At 42.1% G+C, this 22,724-nt stretch overlaps 1 protein-coding gene across 7 annotated transcripts in view; it reads right to left on the bottom strand.

Moving 5' to 3' along the window:
* Positions 1-22,724, bottom strand: part of Npc1a (Niemann-Pick type C-1a) — a 205,208-nt gene that overhangs the window by 77,468 nt on the left and 105,016 nt on the right. For all 7 annotated transcript variants that reach the window (XM_033380368.1, XM_033380367.1, XM_033380370.1 and 4 more), the window contains exon 8: positions 3,559-3,878. In XM_033380368.1, coding sequence (XP_033236259.1) covers positions 3,559-3,878 — 320 coding nt within the window. The remainder of the gene's footprint in view (positions 1-3,558; positions 3,879-22,724) is intronic.

The raw sequence follows: 22,724 nt of genomic DNA, 5'->3' as shown, positions 1-22,724 counted from the left end.
TACTTAGTCAGTATGGCTCTCCTCCGGCAGACGCCGCTAATATTAAACGACACGACAAAGAGTGCGTGCGAGAGAGACAGAAAATCAGTCTGAGCGTGACGTCACGCGCTGCGTAACCACTGCAAATTGATTTGTTTCCTTTGGCTATAAAAATGATCTGATCTGATCCAGATTAAGCAATCTGATAGATATGGTCGTTATCTATGATTCTGCGTTTTTAGTTTTCTCAAATCTGCAATATTATGGATGCAACAGTTTTTCGTCCTTTGTGTGGGCCGAAAGGGGGGGGGCGAAATTTTGAGATAAAGGTTTTATAGGGAGATCTAACAGAAGTGCGGATACCAAATTTGGTTACTCTAGCTTTTACAGTCTCTGAGATTTGTGAATATCCCCAGATTTGCATCCTTTGCGGGGGCGGAAGGGGGTGTGGCGAAATTTTGAAACAAACTCGTCTCGGTCCGATATATTAGGAGTGTGGATACCAAATTTGGTTGCTCTAGCTTTTACAGTCTCTGAGATCTAGGCGCTAATGTTTTACTCTAAGCAAAGCCGCCTATGCTACGTGTGTGTTAGAGAGAGACAGGGCGAGAAAAAATGAAATTGTTTTCTTGATGCTGGCTATAATAATAATACGATCCAGTTCAGATTCTGCAGTCTAAAAGATATGGTCATTCTCTACGATTCTTCGTTTTTGGTTTTCTCGTATCGTCGAAATTGAGGATGTCCCAGATTTTCGCCCTTTGTGGGCGCGGACGGATACTCATTTTGAGTATCGGGTATAAAAATCTATATACGAAGAAACGATCAATATAACTGGGGAAGAACAGACCAAGCAAACAATTTTAAAGAATTTCGTGAAAAAATTAAGATTTTTGAAAAGATCAGTGCGAAAGTATGAGTTCGGTAAAAATCAAGGCATCAAGTTTTAATCGGGCTTTTAAGAATATCGAAATTGGTAGTTATTGAGAAATTAGCCACTTAGTTTACTTAAATGTTCATTTATATTACGACTGCCTTAATCATATACTCATGATTGTATTGTCCCGCTTAAGTAACTATTTTTACACGCATAGCTGTGTTGTTATTGCTTATGGACTGCGGACTGTAATCTACTAACTCATAGCCTTAGCAAATTTTGGTCCTTCATACCGGATCCCCGAGTCTGATCCCCGCTGAACCCCGGCGCTACTCGACCCAGCAGGACTACTACACCCAAGATTCTCCTCCTGAACAGCAGATGGATAAGAGCTCACTAGTTTTTATGGAACTGCAGAGTTCTGTAACTGGCCTCATAACGGCAGTATCAGGTATCCAGCAATCCCTCGACCAATTGTGTAATCGCAAACCTTTAGAAGACCATAACGCTGTCAGATCAAAGGATTGGATTCTGGAACGTAGCCGTAGTCTGGCTCAGTTTTTACAGCGGCCTAACATTGACATTGACAGAGCCGACCACTCAAGCAGTAGGGCCACAGGAGGCTGTACTCATTCGGAAGGATATCTCCCACTACCACCAACACGCGACGGTCATGTTTTCAACACTGCGCGGAGAGATTCTCATTGCCATAGTCTATCTGCCCCCATCGATTCCCTGGTCAAGAACTGATTTCGACAATCTTCTGGCACAACTGGGTTAGAAATGTATCATTGGTGGAGACTTTAATGCGAAGCACATGCTTTGAGACAGTCACAGAGGAGACCGCAGAGGGATGACCTATTGCTCGGCACAAATTCTGGCGACAGGAAGACCTACCTACTACGCACCGATTCGGATATCCATACCCTCCCGCTTAGACTTATTCATATATCGATATATTCCCAGCAATCAGCTCACTACCCGTGAAGAGCATGTCCTCAGATCCAACTACCTGCCTCTCATTGCTTCATTATCGAGCACACCGCAGACGATCCCAGCCATGGGAGGCAGTTGAAGCTTAACTTAAACGTTCCCCTGATCAAGGAAATTCTAGGCAGCTCAGGATGCAGATGTTGGATGGACACTCTTGTGGCCAAAGTCTGTGACGCTTCTGCAGCTGATGCTACCTCGAAAATCGCAGAATGGAAGCCAATGAGGCAGCACTTCCAGTGAGATTGAAGGGCTGCTCCTACTCAAGAAACGACTCAGACGCGATTATATAAGCACCAATAACCCACAAGAGTTTTCACGAGAGTGGTAAACCGAGTAAGAATGGCAAACTAGCAATACAGAAGACCAAGATCATGGAGCAGTCCACGGAGGCGACAGCAGATGCAAGCTCCAAGTACGCTTCCTGGAAGCTGACGGCACATGGGCGAGATCAGCAATGGACAGAGTAGAGGCCTTTGCGGCGAATTTTGAAGAAAGGTTCACATCTTTCTGTACGAGAGACTTAATGGGACCAGATGAAGCTCCCTGTGGCGCTAATTACTTTCCAATCGACATTATCGTTCCAAAGGTACACAGGGTGATTGTTTACCTTTTGATGATCTTCAACGCATCATTAAGGCTAGCTTACTTCCCCAAAGCCTGGAAATGTGTTTGTTATTACCATCCAGAAAAGCCACCGGAGGACCTCAAAAACTATACACAAATCAGCCTCCTCTCGACTTTTGGCAAAACACTTGAGCGTTGCATCCTGGAAAGGGTTCTGGAATCTTCGCAAGTCAAAAGAGTCATCCCAAACGACCAATTTGAGTTCAGACCGAGTAGGGCACGACTAGGGCACGAGGAGTTGCTCGCAAAGCTCAAAGTGCTGTGCCCCCAACTGTTCGAATACAAGATGATGATAGTTCTTCGACGAGAGGCAGAGGCAGTATTAGTGCCAACTCTATACAACCTATTTACACATGATAGCAACTTTTGCGGACGGCACTGCAGTTCCATCCAGGGCTAACTGTGTTTATGATGAGACCAATAACCTTCAACGATACTTAAAAAGGTTTGAAAATTGGGCTTGCCGCTGGAATATTTCCATTAACCCGGATAAGAGAGCGGTGGTGATCCGCACCTTAAAAAGAGGAATGTGCCCTGCAGTTTTTTTTTCGGGGAAGGCTGCTAGACCAACTGCTAGTTACATTAGTAACTATGAAAAAGCCAAGGACCTCAGTGTCCCCCCAGTTGACGATGTTATAAACGCTAAAGCTACTAGATACAAATCGAAATTACGTAATCACCCAAATGTCTTGGCTCGAAGACTATTAAGATTCAGAATCAGGCGTAGACTTAAACGTACCACCTACCATCCAATTTGATGTCTACCTTAACGGCCCGCATTTTCGTTTGAATAATCCTTGTAACTGAATTTTTTCCTTGACTGTTTCATAAGTTGCTTCAGAAGCAACAGTCCACAACATAATTGTATTTTTTCTATTAAAAGTTCGCCAGATGGGATAATTGTTTTTTTTTACTGTGCACTCTGTGCACTGTTCAGGGCTCTAGTAATTAAGTGTCGTTTAAGTTTTGTATAAATCAATGAATAAGCGACTGCAGCTTAGCCAAACCTTCTAATGCCGCATTTTACCAATAAGTTAAAAGGGTATACAAATATTGGTGCAAAAATAAAAACGAAAATTACTTACTTGTTCTATCCTAAAGAATGGTTCGAATTTGGTGTCAAAAAAATCTCTTTCAATTCTAGATTTGGAATTTGGTGAAGCCCAAAGTTGAACTGGATCTGTTGTAATTTGTATAAACGTTATGCCATATCCCAGGATTGAAACTAGAAAAGCACCGGCAAATAAGGTTATCCATGGATAGCTTGCAAAAAACGTTCCCCATTTGGTAAATACTTTTTCCAAGAAATGTTCTGTTTTATCGCCCAGATTTTCAAAAAATGACGTATTCTTTCGGAAATTTGTCCTATTAGAAACTTCGTTAACATCGATTGTCAGGTTTTCATCTAAAATGATAGAGAAATAATATCAAACAAATTAAAGAGTTGCGGTAAAATAGGCACAGTGTCGCTCAACTCAATAGGTTCAGCAATTTTTAAAAGTAAAGTCGCTATATATTTTTAACCAACTTTTCTATTTATATAAAATACATTTTTTTATAGATTGATTCATTGTTAATAAAAAAGAAACTTTGAAAACATTACAAAAAATGCCTAATTATTTTAGCTTAACTGAATAGGCTCAAGAATTTAAAAATTGAATTTTAAATTAAGAAATAAAAATTTGGTTATTTTTAACATAAATATATACCTATTAAGTATAAGTTAGTATTTAGTAGTACCAATTTGACTTGATACTACTTCATATACGTAGTCGAAAATGTAAAGCATGGAACCTATGCAGACGAAGCTCATTGAGGCTATTGACCCTTTCTGCTGGTTAAATTTCTAACTTCTGAACGAAATAAGATATCTTCATAAAATAAACTGCATTTGAAACGACATTAAACTTATGTGAAGGAATATTCTAGGAACATAAAAACATTTAGTTTTCTCGAATCTGCAATATTGTGGATGCAACAGATTTTCGTCCTTTGTGGGGGCGGATGGGGGTGAGGCGAAATTTTGAGATATACGTTTGATAGTGAGATCCAACAGAAGTCCGGATACCAAATTTGGTTACTCTTGCGTTAATAGTCTCTGAGATTTGTAGAAACAAACTCGTCTCGGTCCGATATCTTAGGAGTGTGGATACCAAATTTGGTTGCTCTAGCTTTTATAGTCTCTGAGATCTAGGCGCTAATGTTTTACTCTAAGCAAAGCCGGCTATGCTACGTGTGTATTAGAGAGAGAATGGGCGAGAAAAAATGAAATTGTATTCTTGATGCTGGCTATAATAATAATACGATCCAATTCAGACTCTGCAGTCTAAAAGATATGGTCATTCTCTACGATTCTGGTTTTCATATATCTTTAAAATTGTGGATGCCACAGATTTTCGTCCTTTGTGGGGGCGGAAGTGGGCGGGGCGAAGTTGAAATGAAGTGAAATATTTTTGTAGCAGTGACATATCACAGAAGTCTGGATCCAAAACATCGTTGCTCTAGCTCTTATAGTCTTTGAGCACTACGCGCTAATAGGGACGGACTGACGGACGGACGGACGGACGGACGGACGGACGGACGGACGGACGGACGGACGGACGGACGGACGGACGGACGGACAGACGGACAGACAGACATGGCTCAATCGACTCGGCTATTGATGCTGATCAAGAATATATATACTTTATGGGGTCGGAAACGATTCCTTCTGGACGTTACACACATCCATTTTCACCACAAACCTAATATACCCCAATACTCATTTTGAGTATCGGGTATAACAAGAGGGAACGTTGGGAGTTGCCGCTGCGACCGCAACTCTACATAGTCGATACACAGTCAGTATGGCTCTCCTCCGCCAGACTACGCTAACATTGAACGACACTACAAGGAGTGCGTGAGCGAGAGATAGAAAATCAGTCAGAACGTGTCGTCGGGCGCTGCCAAAGCCACTGCAAATTAATTTGCTTTTTTGGTGATAATAATGTTCCGATCTGATCCAGATTCTGCAATTTGGTAGATTGGTGATTCTGCGTTTTTAATTTTCTCGTATTTTCCACAGAAGATGTCCCAGATTTTCGACCTTTGTGGAGCGGAAGGGGCTGGAGCGAAAGGTTTTTTTTTAGACCAGTACAAGAGATCAGTTTTTAATTGAGTATTGATAACAATGAATACCTAACAATAGATACTTAAATCTCATACGTCAACTTCCACCTGAAATTTGCAGAATGTCAATAAAAGTTAAATATATTTCTGCACCCTGAAACAATTCTCGACTTTGAAAGGTCTGGAATATTCTCTCATTTGCGTTTTTATATTTATATTATTCTAAGCGTTTACAAAATTCTGTGACCTTTGTCACTTCTTTTCAACTGAGGCGACGATATAGCATTTTATAGATATACACCAAATAGTTATCATTCTTGACAGTGAAAAATTTTGATTCGATGATCCTAGTACACGCGGATCCCCAGCCACAATGCTCGCAGACCGCCGAGTCAATTATCTCGTTGTGCTTCTTGATAAGATGGCGTCTGATCCTGATACGGTGGAATGTTAATGGGGCGTTGAAATAGAGGAGAAAGTGCTGTAGATATTGGGAATTAATGAAGATCAGTTAAATAATTTAACTTGTTTTAAACTTTCATAAAGAACTGCACTTCAGTCAGAAGTCTTGGCTGTCTTCCTTTGTCAGATTCTGTTATAAGACTTTACACGTTGTGATTTCAAACCACCAGCAAACTGCCGAACGAGCCTTTTGCGAGAATCTCGTACTATGCTCTTAAACGAGCACGCATGTAAGCTTGTGTACGAGTGATACATTTTTCCTTTCGTAAAACCATCGCAAAACATCTCTCAAGGGAGCAAAAAATGAGTGATACCGATTGTACCGCAAACGAGCTTTCTAGCGAGTGGTTAAGTGGGCGGTTAAAATTCCGAAACTGTATGATAGCTGGGTTATAACAGTAGCAGCGCCACGTCTGAATTAGTTTGTCTTATTTTCTGTTCGTGCCTAGATAGTGTGCCTTGCGTTGGGTGTTGATTTAATTTTTTGAATTAAGTTTTATCAAAGAAGGTTCGGAGCGCCCGTAAACAAAAATTGACAGTGCCACTTTTTCTAGCTAATAATTTCGACTTGAAGGCATTTCATAAAGAAGAGCGGTCTTTTAAGCATTTGGTGATAACACTATGACATTCGACTTTGCTAACTTTGCTACGAAGAGAGAGAACGCCAGAACCGAAGATCCTTGGATCGCTCGCATAAAATTCGTTTGCGACACGTTCGTTGCATGCCACATCTAAGTATATACTGTATGGTTATTGTCCCAGCTCAACTGGAAAGCCACTGCTCTAACGAATATCTGTAGCAGCCACAATTTTGAAGATACGCGAAAACCAAAACGGAGAATCAAAGAGAATGACCATATCAAGCAGACTGCCGAATCTGGATCAGATGGGGTTATTATTATAGCCAGACGGAACAAATGAAATTTATGTGGCTACGTAGCGTGGCCACGCTTACTCATTTTCTGTAGGTATCTTTCTCACGCACTATTTTTCGAGCATTATATGCGCTCCCTGGCGGAGGGGAGCCATAGTGATTGAGTATCGGGTATAAATGTAACTGCGACTCACAACGTTCCCCCTTGTTTTTATACCCGATACTCAAAATGAGTATTGGGGTATATTAGATTTGTGGTAAAAGTGGATGTGTGTAACGTCCAGAAGGAATCGTTTCCGACCCCATAAAGTATATATATTCTTGATCAGCATCAATAGCCGAGTCGATTGAGCCATGTCTGTCTGTCCGTCCGTCCGTCTGTCCGTCCCTATTAGCGCCTAGTGCTCAAAGACTATAAGAGCTAGAGCAACGATGTTTTGGATCCAGACTTCTGTGATATGTCACTGCTACAAAAATATTTCAAAACTTTGCCCCGCCCACTTCCGCCCCCACAAAGGGCGAAAATCTGTGGCATCCACAATTTTCAAGATACGATAAAACCAAAAACGCAGAATCGTAGAGAATGACCATGTCTTTTAGACTGCAGAATCTGAATTGGATCGTATTATTATTATAGCCAGCATCAAGAAAACAATTTCATTTTTTCTCGCCCTGTCTCTCTCTAACACACACGTAGCATAGGCGGCTTTGCTTAGAGTAAAACATTAGCGCCTAGATCTCAGAGACTATAAAAGCTAGAGCAACCAAATTTGGTATCCACACTCCTAGTATATCAGACCGAGACGAGTTTGTTTCAAAATTTCGCCACACCCCCTTCCGCCCCCGCAAATGATGCAAATCTGGGGATATTCACAAATCTCAGAGAGTATTAAGGCTAGAGTAACCAAATTTAGTGTCCGTACTCCTGTTAGATCTCACTATAAAACGTATATCTCAGAATTTCGCCAGACCCCCTTCCACCCCCACAAAGGACGAAAAACTGTTGCATCCATAATATTGCAGATTTGAGAAAACTAAAAACGCAGAATCATAGATAACGACCATATCTATCAGATTGCTGAATCTGGATCAGATCAGATCATTTTTATAGCCAAAGGAAACAAATCAATTTGCAGTGGCTACGCAGCGCGTGACGTCACGCTCAGACTGAATTCTGTCTCTCTCGCACGCACTCTTTGTCGTGTCGTTTAATATTAGCGGCGTCTGCCGGAGGAGAGCCATACTGACTTAGTATCGGGTATAACTGTAGAGTTGCGGTGTCCGCAGCAACTCACAACGTTCCCCCTCGTTTTGTCTATAACAAAGCTTTCTTTCTTTGTAAACCGAAAAAATTTTTAACGGCGAAATGAAAAGTAAACGGCTGTTTATACAGCAAAACGAATGTTAAGAAAAAATAGATTCATTAACATACAATTAACATCATTACCAGGGCAATTTTGGGTAGGAAATAATTGGTCAGGGAGCTGAGAAACTGCCTTTTGTGGTTGGAATTTTAATGGGCATTGTAAAGGTCGTTGTTGTTGCCCGTCAGTGGTAGGGCCCTGGGCACTCCCCGAATTACTTTGCAATGTGCTGCTTGAGCATAATATTGCAGAGAGTGTGCTCTGGCAGTTTTTTTATACCCGATACTCAAAATGAGTATTGGGGTGTATTAGATTTGTGGTAAAAGTGGATGTGTATAACGTCCAGAAGGAATCGTTTCCAACCACATAAAGTATATATATTCTTGATCAGCATCAATAGCCGATTCGATTTAGCCCTGTCTGTCTGTCCGTGACGTCCTCAAATACTATAAGATCTAGAGCAACGACATTTTATATCCGGACTTCTGTGATATGTCACTGCTACAAGTATATTTCAAAACATTACCCCGCCCACTTCCGCCCCCACAAAGGGCGAAAATCTGTGGCATCCACTAATTCTAAGATTCGAGAAAACTGAAAACGCAGAATCGTAGAAGATGACTATATCTTCGAGAGTTAAAATCTGAACCAGATCGTTAATTATTATAGCCAGAATCAAGAAAACAATTTCATTCTTTCTCGCTCTGTCTCTCTCTAACACACAGGTTTCATGGTCGGCTTTGCCAATTGCAAAATTTGAGTTCAAGGATCTCAGAACCTATAAGAGCAAGAGCATCTAAATTTGGTATCCACACTCCTGTAAAATCGGACCTTGACCGTTTCGTGTCAAAATTTCGCCACACCCCCTTCCGCCCCCGCAAAGGACGAAAATCTGGGGCATCCACAAATCTCAGAGACTATTAACGCTAGAGTAACCAAATTTAGTATCCGTACTCCTGTTAGATCTCACTATTTGGACGTTGACATGCCATGACTGCATCTTTCAAGAGGCGATGCAGTTACTGCACCGTCAAGTGGCCCGTGTGACACCAGCAGAAGGCTGTTACGCGCGGATCCCAGGCAAAACGCAGCCCTCCTCCCGCCCAACCGACCGAGGGGCTCTGCCGCATGACGCGCGGTGCGTAGCCGAACCAAACGCGAACATGCAAGAAGGATAGCTATTAGACTAACATTCGAGGAAAATTAGCACTAAACTTACTAAGAAGCTAAGCATGCAATCAAAATACAAATACAAATACAAGTTGTGCATAAATATCACACCAAGCATTTTTCTACGGTTAAGTCGGATGTGAGGTTTACTAATAATAGTCTACTAGAGTAAGATGGGAGTCTTACACCCGCATCCTAGTTAAGGCCCAGCAGAGCAAAGAGTAAAAAGTTTTTCTGTACTGATTCTATACGGTCCTGGTGTACTTTGTACTGAGGGCACCATACACAGGAGCCGTATTCTAAGATCGAACGAACAAGCAAGGTATAGAGAGTCTGTGTTATATAGGGGTCGTCAAATTCCTTTGACCACCTCTTTATAAACCCAAGCACGCCCATGGCCTTATTTACCATGGTAGAAATGTGTTCGGAAAACTTTAACTTGGGGTTTAACATAACACCCAGATCATCCTGATCGGTCATCCAAGGTCGTGGTGGTTGATCGCCGCCTTATAAATCCATGCTGAGTTGGAGATAAAAGTGACTTTCAAAGATGTTGAAAGTGCGGAGTTAATACCTTCTCAAACATTTTGGGAATAGCAGATAACTTTGCTATACCTCTATCATTTTTTGTGTGGACCCGGTGAAAACACCGACTTAACAAGTCGAAGATCATGAAGTAAAGAACATTTATTTAACAAGGGACTGAAAAACTTTTTAGGGTCCTGAGAAAAACGTATCCTGCATCGAGATTGGTAGTTCTTATATCATTGTGCTATTACATAGCACATAGCGCGTGAAATTTTTTAAAAAGTCTTGATTTTAAGTTTTTAGTCTGGATAACTCTTTGGTAAACCAAGGGGGTTTTCCAGATCTAATCGGACAAGAAAGTGGGACACAGGAATCTCCAAAATGTGCCAAGAGCATTGTAAAAAATGTTTGTGTCTTTTATGACATCAGTGCACAAGTACAAAGCGGACCAATAAAAATTCCTAATTAGATTATTAAGCTTTGTAAACTCAACGGACACGTTCAGGTAGCCTACTCGACCGATCCAATACAGTTGGTCCTATATCTAGCGACACTTCGAAAGTATAATGGTAAGCATCTTCAGGTATAGTGAGCGGAAGGGCTCGGGTTAACAACAGTAAGGTCGGATCCGATACAAAGCACAGATTAAGCAATCGACCCAAGGAATTTTTCACATGGTTGACTTGAGACAGGGACAGTTCAAGCAAGCCGTCAACAAAGTCATGTCGTGACATGGGCACCAGGTTACTAGACTCGTTTACCGAAGACCAAACTGTTCTTGGCAAGTTGAAGTCACCAAGAACTATCATATGATCTTTATCTGATAGCGAGGAAGAAACACGGACAAGTGCTGCTCATAAATTGAAATTTCCGAAGAAGGTGGGATATACGAGCAAGTAATATAGCGAAAGCGGGAAGAATCAGTTTTACACACAGGAATTCCAGTTCCGGTTGAACCTGGACTTTTAAGTGTTCCGACGTGAAGATAGAGTCCACTGCAATCAGAACCCCTCCTGCACGTCGAGACGAACGGTCCTTTCTAAAAGTTGTGTACCGACCTGCCAAAACTTCGGAACGAAGAATGTCCGGCTTTAACCAGGTTTCAGTAATAACAATAACGTGGGAAGCAAATGCAACACTATCCCGAAAAACAATGCTGAGTTTGCTACGTAAGCCTCTAACATCCTGACAAGTTATTAAAATTTAAGTTAGTTTTTTGGAGAGGTGGAAGCAGGACGAGAAGACGGAAGAGGAAGTTTAGGGTGGCACAATGGAATGATTTCTAAGAGTTATGGGGGGCCTATTTTTCTTCTTTTCCTTGAACTCCTGCACCACCAAATGTTCTGGCCAAAATTTGGCAGAGCAAATGGTGTCGAAGTGAGTTGGGGAGACACTTATCTTGAACGAAGATATCTCCCTGGCATAAGAGAAGTTAAATTTCTCCACCTTTAAACCCACGGCTTTTATTTTGCTTTGAATAAAAGCAATTACATCATTAGATGTGAGGTCAGGGGCCAGCCGTGAAACAAAAACTTGTCGTTTTGGTGGGACTCCCACCAGTGGTTTGGGCACCACAGGCCTAGTACCTGTGGCGGCAATACCCGGAGGTCCGGAACGTCTATTTACTGGTGGGATCGGGATGGACCGGACAACTAGTGAGCTTGCGGACACTACGGACTCGGACGCTGCAGACGTACTTGGCTGCACATTCTCCGAGGCGATGAATTCGGCTACGGAATCTGCATCGCCAGCAGCTGTCGTTGCCCTTGGTGTGGCAAACGAGATCAACCGTTGCACACTTGGAGTGGTCGGAGTCAGTTTTTCGGCGGCGCACGGCTGAGTGACGGGTGGCACTTGCAGATCCCGCGGAGTGGTCTTTTTACGCCTCGGAGACTCATTCAGCAGTTGCAGACTGACAAATTGAGACTCCTTGGCTTGGAGCCGATCGTATTGGTTTTTAAAGCCAACGGTCAGCTCCTTAAATCCCTTCCGCGTCTGCCTCATAAATGCCACCATGTCATTCTCCATCGCACGGCATGCCTCGCAACTGTAATGCAACCCATTACGTTTGGCTATTGCATCACTCACGAGGCCACAAAATCCAGCGCATTTTGCGTGCACTACGCTGTCACAGAGCCAGCAGGGGACAGTCGGCTGATCGTGGGTGATCTGCTTCTTACAGTTTTTTTTGGCGCAGACCACAGCGTATTCCCTTTTTATTATTAATTTATTTAATAAAGAAAATTTGCGAAAAAAATAAAATTTCCAAAACAAATTGGTATTATACCAATGTACCAGACAACGCTCAAAGCGGAATTGGTAAAAAAAAGAGAGCAGAGTGGAGAGCGGTTATAGCGAGCGGTACTGAGTAGAGAGCGCTATTGCGAGAGTTTAAAGAGTGAGTGGTAAAGAGCAGTTATTGAAGTTGAGGTGATAGCGAGAGTGATAAAACAACAAAAGCTACCAGACGAGAGACGAGAGCTGTAATGCAATGTAATTTACTCACGGCAACAACACAAACACAACAAGCCGACGCCGAAAAATTTTAAGTTCAATAAATAATAATTAAACACAAATCAAAAGGCATGAACTCGCGGAATAGAATAGATTTCCAGATAGTAGGTGAGTTAGGAAGGTATTTAATGTTTATTTAAGAACACACCGGTTTTTTATGTAAAACAAAGGGAAAATATGCGGAGCGCAAAACAAAAACGCATCTGATCTACGAAAGAGAACGAACGAACTTGATGGGTGCAGCTCTTACAAGCAGCTGGGAGACAAGTACAAAATCTACGAAAGAACGCTCGCAGATGATGGCGGTTTGGCCCCGAAACAAAAAGACTCACAGCCATTCGGAAAGAGGTCCAATTTCGCCAAATATTAAAGGAAGCAACACTGCTACAATTGTGGATCCCAGGAGCATCTGCGCAATGATTGCCGAGATGCATTAAAGTGTTTCCGCTGCAATCAGACTGGACACTTGTCTAAGGATTGCCCGAGTGCTGCTGCCGTAAACGTTGCATACGAGGACAAACGCCTGAAGTCTCTCAAAATTAACGACGTGCAAGTCAAGGAGCTCCCTATTAAATATGTCTGTGTTCGGGAAACTGAGTGGTGTCCATCTGCAAGCCAGTTTATCAACTTTGAGGGGACTTGGAAACAACATCACACGCTCCGCTGGGCAGTTTACGGCAGAAGTGGAGATCGACGGAATGCGTCTGGCACAAAAATTCCTTGTGGTGGCCAATCATGCCGTCGGATGCGAATTGCTGCTTGGACACGACTTTATATCCAATTTCACAATTACATCAACGCCAGGAGGATATAAGTTTTCTCCCCTGCCAGGGAAAGAAACTGTGGACACCAAACAGATAAGTATTTACAATGTGGTCGAAGCAAATAATGATATACACGTTCCATCGCAGTTCAGAGATGCCGTCCAATCAATGATTCAGGAAACTTTACTGAAAAGAAGCAGGCTGCAGTGTGCCCGATCATGCTGAAGATCGTGCTGGACGAGAAAAAAGCGCCGTTTCGACATTCACCAAGTCGAGTGGCCATCAGCGAAGCCGACGTTGTCAAGCAGCAGATCGATGAATGGGCCAACGCTGGGATAATACGACGCTCATCATCAAATTTCGCCAGTCGGACTGTAATTGTCAAGAAAAAGGATGGGAGCAGCCGGGTCTGCGTGGACTATCGTCAGTTGAACAAGATGGTCTGGAAAAACTGGAAAATGCGAAGGTGTTCACCATCATGGACTTAGAAAATGGGTTCTTACAAGTTCCTTTGTATAACGAAGTAAGACTTCTTTGAGTTCAACCGTGCACAATTCGCAGTTCGGTTTGTGCAATTCGCCAGCAGTTTTTATCCGTTTAATATGCTTTGTATTTCAAAACCTTATAAATGAAAACGTTCTTGACCTGTACATGGACGATATCGTTATACACGCTGAAACTGACGAATGACTGGGAAATCTGAAGAAGGTTTTTGATGCAACAGCTGAATACGGGCTGAAGATGAAGTGGAAGAAGTGCCGATTTCTGCAGTCGACCAATACATTTTTGGGTCATCAAGTTGGAGTAGGTGAAATCAAGCCTGGATTGGAGAAAACCGACAACAAGTTCCCGATGCCGAAAAACATAAAGGCTGCGCAGCCGTTTTTAGGATTAACTGGGTTTTTCCGTAAATTCATAAAAACCTATTTGCTAATCGCCAAACCACTGACCAATCTGCTGCGAAAAGATGTCCCGTTTAAATTGAGTCTGGAGGAGCAGCAGGCGTTTTCTACATTAAAAGAAGCATTGGTGAAAGAGCACTTTATCGGAGAAATGCAAGAACCGAGATACACACTGATCAAAGGACGGGTTTGCAGCGGCGTTGTTAGTATTCGTCAGTACAAACTTGGAACCAACTTTAAGCTCGTAACGGATTGCGCTGCTTTCAAGCAAACGTTGAGCAAGAAGGACGTTCCGCGGGAGGTAGCCCAATAGGTCCTGTACCTGCAGGACGACGACTTCGCGGTGGAACACAGACCAGGAGAACGGCTGAAGCATATGGATTGCCTGAGTAGGTACCCAATTGATGTAATGATGGAATCTTCGGAAGTCAATCCTATGACAACTTTAAGTTGAAAGCTGGTCTCGTATACAAGGTGGTGCAAGGCACGGACTAGATGGCAATACCGAAGTCATTAGAAAAAGAAATAATAAACGACGCTCACAACGCAGGACTTTTTACCGCACAAAAAAAATGCATACCGTACAACAGAGCTATTGGATTCCATATCTGGAAGGAAAAGTAATACAGATCTTAGGAAACTGTATGAAATATATAATCTACAACAAAAAGCTTGGTAAAAAAGAGAGATTTCTGCGTCAAATCGACAAAGGATCGCCGCCGCTATACATGTGGATCACCTTGGACCTATGGATGCTACTTCAAAGCAGTACAAGTACATCTTCGTAATGGTTGATAGCTTTAGTAAGTTCGTATGGATGTATCCCACAAAAACAACAGGAGCAGACGAAGTTCTCAAGAAGTTAAGGGAGTGGTCTGATGTATTTGGGAATCCGGCACGCATAGTAAGCGATCGTGGAGCAGCATTTACATCTTTAAGCTTTGAGAAGTTTGTCAAGGAAAAGAACATCGGTGGTGCACCACAGGGGTACCAAGAGGAAACGGACAAATTGAACGCGTAAACCGATCTATTCTGAGCATCGATTCCAAATTGTCGGAGGAGGAGACCGGAAGATGGTATAGGTTCGTACCGCGAGTTCAGAATGCTATTAAAAGCACTGTTCAGGTGTCTGCAAAGCGTTATCCATTTCAGCTAATGATCGGGGAAAAAATGCGTTGTGGACCGGATAGCGATATACTTCAACTGATAGAAAAGAAGACAATTTATAATTTTAAAGACGAAAGACAGAAGATGCGACAAGAGGCAAAAGAAAATATTTAGCAAGCCCAGGACAGATAAAAGGAACAATTCGATAAAAAGCGGAAATGCGAGGACGAATACAAGGTCGGAGATCTCGTAGCCATACGTAGAACACAATTTGTAACCGGAAGAAAGATGGCCAGCGAATTCTTAGGACCATACGAAATAACCAACGTGAAACGAGACGGACGCTATAATGTTCGGAAAGCAGCAGACGTCGAAGGACCAAGCAATACGACCACAACCAACGATAACATGAAACTATGGAGATTTTCTGTAGAAAACGAGGACGCATGGTCATCAGGGACTGATGGCTAATCAGGAAAGAGAAGGCCAGCTGGCTTATTGAGGGGGCAGCGGGGTTAAGCAACAGCAGTAATAACAGCAGCAGAGGAACAGCTGATGAACAGGAACCGCAGTAGTAACAGCAGCAGATCAACAACGGACAGCGAAGAAGATAGAGTCGCAGCAGCAGAATTCAGCCGAGATTAAGCAGTAGCCCTAAAAATTGTTGTTCTCACACTACTACTGCTCAGACTACCGCGTTTAATAATATCAATAAGCTATTTCTAAATAATATTTTACATACATACATACATATGTTTACTTATTACCATTGTGTCTGTTGTATTTTTTTCTTTTTTTAGCCTTAAGCGATTTAAAATTCGAATTAAGATTTAAAATATGTATCTCTAGGTGCGAACTCTTTTTATTTCCCGTCATTGCTTGTTAGTGGTTCATTTGAAAACCATCAGCTAACTATCGCATAGAAACGTGCGGTTTAGGAATCCAAAATGGATGGTGGACTAACAATGAAATTTCCGGAACGACGAAATCATACGGACCATCCCCGAAAAGGATGGTGAATAGTTGTATTTTGGTTGCATTTGCAGTTCGGTTGTATTTTTATACCCGATACTCAAAATGAGTATAGATTTGTGGTGAAAGTGGATGTGTGTAACATCTAGACGGAAGCGTTTCCGACCTTATGAAGTATATATATTCTTGATCAGCATCTATAGCCGAGTCGATTGACCCATGTCTGTCTGTACGTTCCTATGAGCGCCTAGTGCTCCGAGACTACAAGAGCTCGAGAAACGACATTTTGTAACCAGACTAATTGACTAGTAATTCTATGGAGACAGGCACAGTGTCCAGGCGACTGAACTTGTACTTGCGATGACGATCGGTGTAGATGCGATTTATGCTATGCAGACGAGCCTCTTTCGCAGCTCTCGCCGGTGAAGAACGATGAGAAAAGAGGGATGCAGCGACTAAAAGCGTTGGAAGAAGTAACCAACCAACATAGCTGCGCTAGGTTCAGAAATTTATTCCCTGGCATTGTCATAGAGCATTGCCGAAAAATCCTGCGTTTAATAAGCGATGATTTCGTTCCTTTCGTAGTGATCAGACGTGTTTTTGTTTTGCGCTCCGCATTTTTTCCTTTTGTTTTGAATAAACAGCCGGTGTTTTCCTAACTAAATTCTAATTATACTTCCTAACCAGACAACAATCTGGAAACCACTTCTATTACGCGAGTGCATGCCTTTCGATTTGTGTTAAAACATTATTTAACTTTTTATTTTTCGGCGTCGGCTTGTGCTTGTGTTTGTGTTGTTGCAGTGAGTGAGTACGCATTACATTGCATTGCAGTCCGCTCTCGTCTGGTAGCTTTTCTTGTTTTATCACTCTCGCTATCACCTCAACTTCAATAACTGTTCTTTCTCTCTCGCTCTTTAAACTCTCGCAATAGCGCTCTCTACTCAGTACCGCTCGCTATAACCGCTCTCCACTCTGCTCTCTTTTTTTTACCAATTCCGCTTTGAGCGTTGTCTGGCACATTGGTCTGATACCAATTTGTTTTGCAAATAATAGTAAATAAATAAAAATTAAAAATGGAATACACTGTGGTCTGTGCCAAAAAACCCTGCAAGAAGCAGATCACTCACGATCAGCCGAATGTTCCCTGCTGGCTCTGCGACAGCGTAGTCCACGCAAAATGCGCGGGATTTTCTGGCCTCGTGAGTGATGCTATAGCCAAACGTAATGGCTTGCATTACAGTTGCGAGGCATGCCGTGCGGTGGAGAAAGACATGGTGGCTTTCATGAGGCAGACTCGGAGTGGCTTTAAGGAGCTGACCGTTGGTTTCAAAAACCAATACGATCGGCTCATAGCCATGGAGGCTCAGTTTAGCGGTTTAAAACTGCTGAATGAGTCTCCGAGGCGCAAAAAGGTCACTCCGCGAGATCTGCAAGTGCCAACCGTCACTCAGCCGTGCGCCGCCGAAAAACTGACTCCGACCACTCCAAGTGTGCAGCGGTTGATCTCGTTTGCCACTCCAAGGGCAACGACAGCTGCTGGCGATGCAGATTCGGTAGCCGAATTCATCGCCTCGGAGAATGTGCAGCCAAGTACGTCTGCAGCGTCCGAGTCCGTAGTGTCCGCAAGCTCACTAGTTGTCCGGTCCATCCCGATCCCACCTGTAAATAGACGTTCCGGACCTCCGGGTATTGCCGCCACAGGTACTAGGCCTGTGGTGCCCAAATTACTGGTGGGAGTCCCACCAAAACGACAAGTTTTTGTTTCACGGCTGGCCCCTGACCTCACATCTAATGATGTAATTGCTTTTATTCAAAGCAAAATAAAAGCCGTGGGTTTAAAGGTGGAGAAATTTAACTTCTCTTATGCCAGGGAGATATCTTCGTTCAAGATAAGTGTCTCCCCAACTCACTTCGACACCATTTGCTCTGCCAAATTTTGGCCAGAACATTTGGTGGTGCAGGAGTTCAAGGATAAGAAGAAAAATAGGCCCCCCATAACTCTTAGAAATCATTCCATTGTGCCATTGTGCTTCCACCTCTCCAAAAAACTAACTTAAATTTTAATAACTTGTCAGGATGTTAGAGGCTTACGTAGCAAACTCAGCATTGTTTTTCGGGATAGTGTTGCATTTGCTTCCCACGTTATTGTTATTACTGAAACCTGGTTAAAGCCGGACATTCTTCGTTCCGAAGTTTTGGCAGGTCGGTACACAACTTTTAGAAAGGACCGTTCGTCTCGACGTTCAGGAGGGGTTCTGATTGCAGTGGACTCTATCTTCACGTCGGAACACTTAAAAGTCCAGGTTCAACCGGAACTGGAATTCCTGTGTGTAAAACTGATTCTTCCCGCTTTCGCTATATTACTTGCTCGTATATCCCACCTTCTTCGGAAATTTCAATTTATGAGCAGCACTTGTCCGTGTTTCTTCCTCGCTATCAGATAAAGATCATATGATAGTTCTTGGTGACTTCAACTTGCCAAGAACAGTTTGGTCTTCGGTAAACGAGTCTAGTAACCTGGTGCCCATGTCACGACATGACTTTGTTGACGGCTTGCTTGAACTGTCCCTGTCTCAAGTCAACCATGTGAAAAATTCCTTGGGTCGATTGCTTAATCTGTGCTTTGTATCGGATCCGACCTTACTGTTGTTAACCCGAGCCCTTCCGCTCACTATACCTGAAGATGCTTACCATTATACTTTCGAAGTGTCGCTAGATATAGGACCAACTGTATTGGATCGGTCGAGTAGGCTACCTGAACGTGTCCGTTGAGTTTACGAAGCTTAATAATCTAATTAGGAATTTTTATTGGTCCGCTTTGTACTTGTGCACTGATGTCATAAAAGACACAAACATTTTTTACAATGCTCTTGGCACATTTTGGAGATTCCTGTGTCCCACTTTCTTGTCCGATTAGATCTGGAAAACCCCCTTGGTTTACCAAAGAGTTATCCAGACTAAAAACTTAAAATCAAGACTTTTTAAAAAATTTCACGCGCTATGTGCTATGTAATAGCACAATGATATAAGAACTACCAATCTCGATGCAGGATACGTTTTTCTCAGGACCCTAAAAAGTTTTTCAGTCCCTTGTTAAATAAATGTTCTTTACTTCATGATCTTCGACTTGTTAAGTCGGTGTTTTCACCGGGTCCACACAAAAAATGATAGAGGTATAGCAAAGTTATCTGCTATTCCCAAAATGTTTGAGAAGGTATTAACTCCGCACTTTCAACATCTTTGAAAGTCACTTTTATCTCCAACTCAGCATGGATTTATAAGGCGGCGATCAACCACCACGAACTTGTTAGAGTTTACCTCTTTCATTATTAAAGGCTTTCAAGGTAACTTACAGACGGATGTTATTTACACCGACTTTAGTAAAGCATTCGACTCTGTAAACCATTCCCTTTTAGCACATAAACTTGACCTTTTAGGGTATCTTTGTTCTAGGTCTCAAAGAGTCCTCTTCAAAAACTCCCTCTCTTTACCAGTAAAGGTTTCTTCGGGAGTACCACAGGGCAGCCATCTAGGCCCCTTACTCTTCACACTCTTTATTAATGACTTGCCTTCAGTATTAACATACTCTCGAGTACTTATGTATGCGGATGATGTTAAACTCTGTGTCCAGTACAAGGACATTTCATTTCATTCTCGCTTGCAATCCGATCTCAATAGCTTTCAGTCATGGTGTTGTGCAAACTTGTTACACCTTAATGCCTCGAAATGCTAAGTTATGACATTTCATCGTTCTAGCCCTTTGTTGGCTCCCTACACCCTAATTGGTGGTTCACTTGAGAGAATTACACTGGTGGATGATCTGGGTGTTATGTTAGACCCCAAGTTAAAGTTTTCCGAACACATTTCTACCATGGTAAATAAGGCCATGGGCGTGCTTGGGTTTATAAAGAGGTGGTCAAAGGAATTTGACGACCCCTACATAACAAAGACTCTCTACACCTTGCTTGTTCGTCCCATCTTAGAATACGGCTCCTGTGTATGGTGCCCTCAGTACAAAGTACACCAGGACCGTATAGAATCAGTACAGAAAAACTTTTTACTCTTTGCTCTGCTGGGCCTTAACTGGGATGCGGGTGTAAGACTCCCATTTTACTCTAGTAGACTACTTTTAGTAAACCTCCCATCCTTACTTAACCGTAGAAAAATGTTTGGTGTGATATTTATGCACAACTTGATCAGGGGTGACATAGACAGCCCTGATCTGTTGAGCCGCATAAACTTCACGATTCCTATTAGACTGACTAGAAATTTTATTTTTTAGGAACAACTCCTTCCACTTTGTAGATCGAATTATTCCTTGCATGAACCGTTTAGGGTCTTATGCTCGGATTATAATTCCCTCTACCAACACTAATTCTCTTCCTCTTATTAAATTACTAATCCTTACACACCTTTCTAGTAATTAGTAATTAGTAATTGTAGTTGTATTTTCATTTTTATTTTGAATGCATGTCTAGTTCTCTTAGAAACTTTCGTGATAATCTTCCTCGAATATTAGTCTAACAGCTATCTTTCCTGCATGCTCGCGTAACAGCCTACTGCTGGTGTCGCACGGGCCACTTGACGGTGCAGTAATTGCATTGCCTCTTGAAAGATGCAGTCATTTGGTCAACGTCCAAATAAAATTTTTGCCGAAATATCATGCATTTTATTAGTAATGAATTTTCCCGAAAAATCATGCATTTTATAAGTGATGATTTTTCCCGAAAAATCATGCACTTAATAAGCGATGCTTTTTTGAAAAATCATGCATTTGATATAAAAGAGTAATATATTCCTTTGTTTATTTTTCCAATTAGCTTTAATCCAAAAAATTAAAATTATTCCATTTCCTTTTCCATTTATTTTCTTTTATATTTTTTTAAGGTACTACTAAGCTAAAAATAACAATGTTTACTGTAGGTCAGCGGTGGCCTGTTCATTTACTCCAACAACAAAAACACGCGCAAAAATACGTCCCTGCTCGAGCCAAGCCGCACAAATAAGGGTTAATTTTGTTGCTTTTGTTTTATTGTGTGTTTTGCTGCTGGACTGCTCACAAATTTCGTGCCACCGTAGATTATAACAACTTATTTCGCTAATACCAAAGACTATACAATACCAAGATGTTGCATGAGGAACAAATTCTTTTTCAATTTTCGTTTGACGCTTCATGGAACGGGCGCGCGGGGCTATTACTTCAATTCTCTTTTACGCTACCTTCGCCTCCGAAATGCTACTCGGCTTCGTCAATGCCTCGGTCAGCGTCGAGTCGGTGTGTCTCAAGAGAAAGAATACAAAAACAAAATATGAATCGTCTGCGTGCCGAAACCGTAGGGCAGCGTGGTCGCTGATGTCTTTGGCGCGGCACAGTGGGGACTCAGCCGAAATAGTAAAAAAAATTTTATGAGTGCTTTATATAAATTCTAATAGAGAATCTTCCAATCGAATTTTCCCACTGTGCCGCTCCAAAGACATCGGCGATCCGCGACCACCGCTACGACGGTGCTGAGGCTCGAGATTCCAGAATTGCGGAACAGACGAAACCGATGGGCAGCGGGGTCGCGGTAGAGACGACGTACAGGCGAAAAGGGAATTGAAACCCCGCGCGCTCCCTCGTGCCTTTTGGGTTCTAATGTTAGGACCCGCCATAGAACAGCTTTTTGGTCGCTCATGCAACATCTTGGTATTGTATAGTCTTTGCTAATACGGATTTACATTCTATTTCTTTATTCTTTGTTTATTCCCGAGCATAAGAGAAGAATAAAGTATAATGTGAATGCAGCGAAACATTAATATAATTTGAACACAGTTTTTCACAAATTTGATTTTTTATACAATTGAGATTTTCTTTATTTACCACGTGCACAACACATATTATTAATTATTTAAACACTGAACTAACCTGATAATAGTAACAATCACAACACGTGCGCACAATATGACGATTGCAAATAGCAAATGCAAAGCGAACAAAGAAAAAGAGTTCTGACGACGCAGGAGCAAAAGAGAAGAAAAGAAAAAACGAAGTTATCTTCTTCTGCGCACGGTCGGCAGAACCGAAAAACGTTCGACACGCGCGGAAAAGAAAGAAACAAAAGAGCAATCAAAGGGTTTAATTTGGCTGGCTTGAACGCCTAGATGACATTGTAGATTACATTCGTCATCGCTCACTGCTGGTACTGCAGGGTTTTGTGCTGCAATGGGCAGGCGCTTAACCGAACAGACATTCTACATACCCCGGCCTTTCGGATACATTTTTTACATTCACTTTTTTTTAATTTACATCGTTTATAAGCTAACAAACTCAGAAAAGTTTATTTTTTTGTTTATTCTTAGGAGACCAAAATGATTAGCTAACCTTAAAGCTGTGCACATAGTTGGGATTCGAACATGTTCCTACTTTTTTTTTTATACCCAATACTCAAAATGAGTAAACTAAGCTTCTTCTTTTGACTAATGCGTACCTTTGCAATCGTTCTC

This window comes from Drosophila pseudoobscura, chromosome 4 (genome assembly GCF_009870125.1).
Source record: "Drosophila pseudoobscura strain MV-25-SWS-2005 chromosome 4, UCI_Dpse_MV25, whole genome shotgun sequence".
Taxonomy (NCBI): domain Eukaryota; kingdom Metazoa; phylum Arthropoda; class Insecta; order Diptera; family Drosophilidae; genus Drosophila; species Drosophila pseudoobscura.
This window is presented reverse-complemented; position numbering and strand designations above follow the sequence as displayed.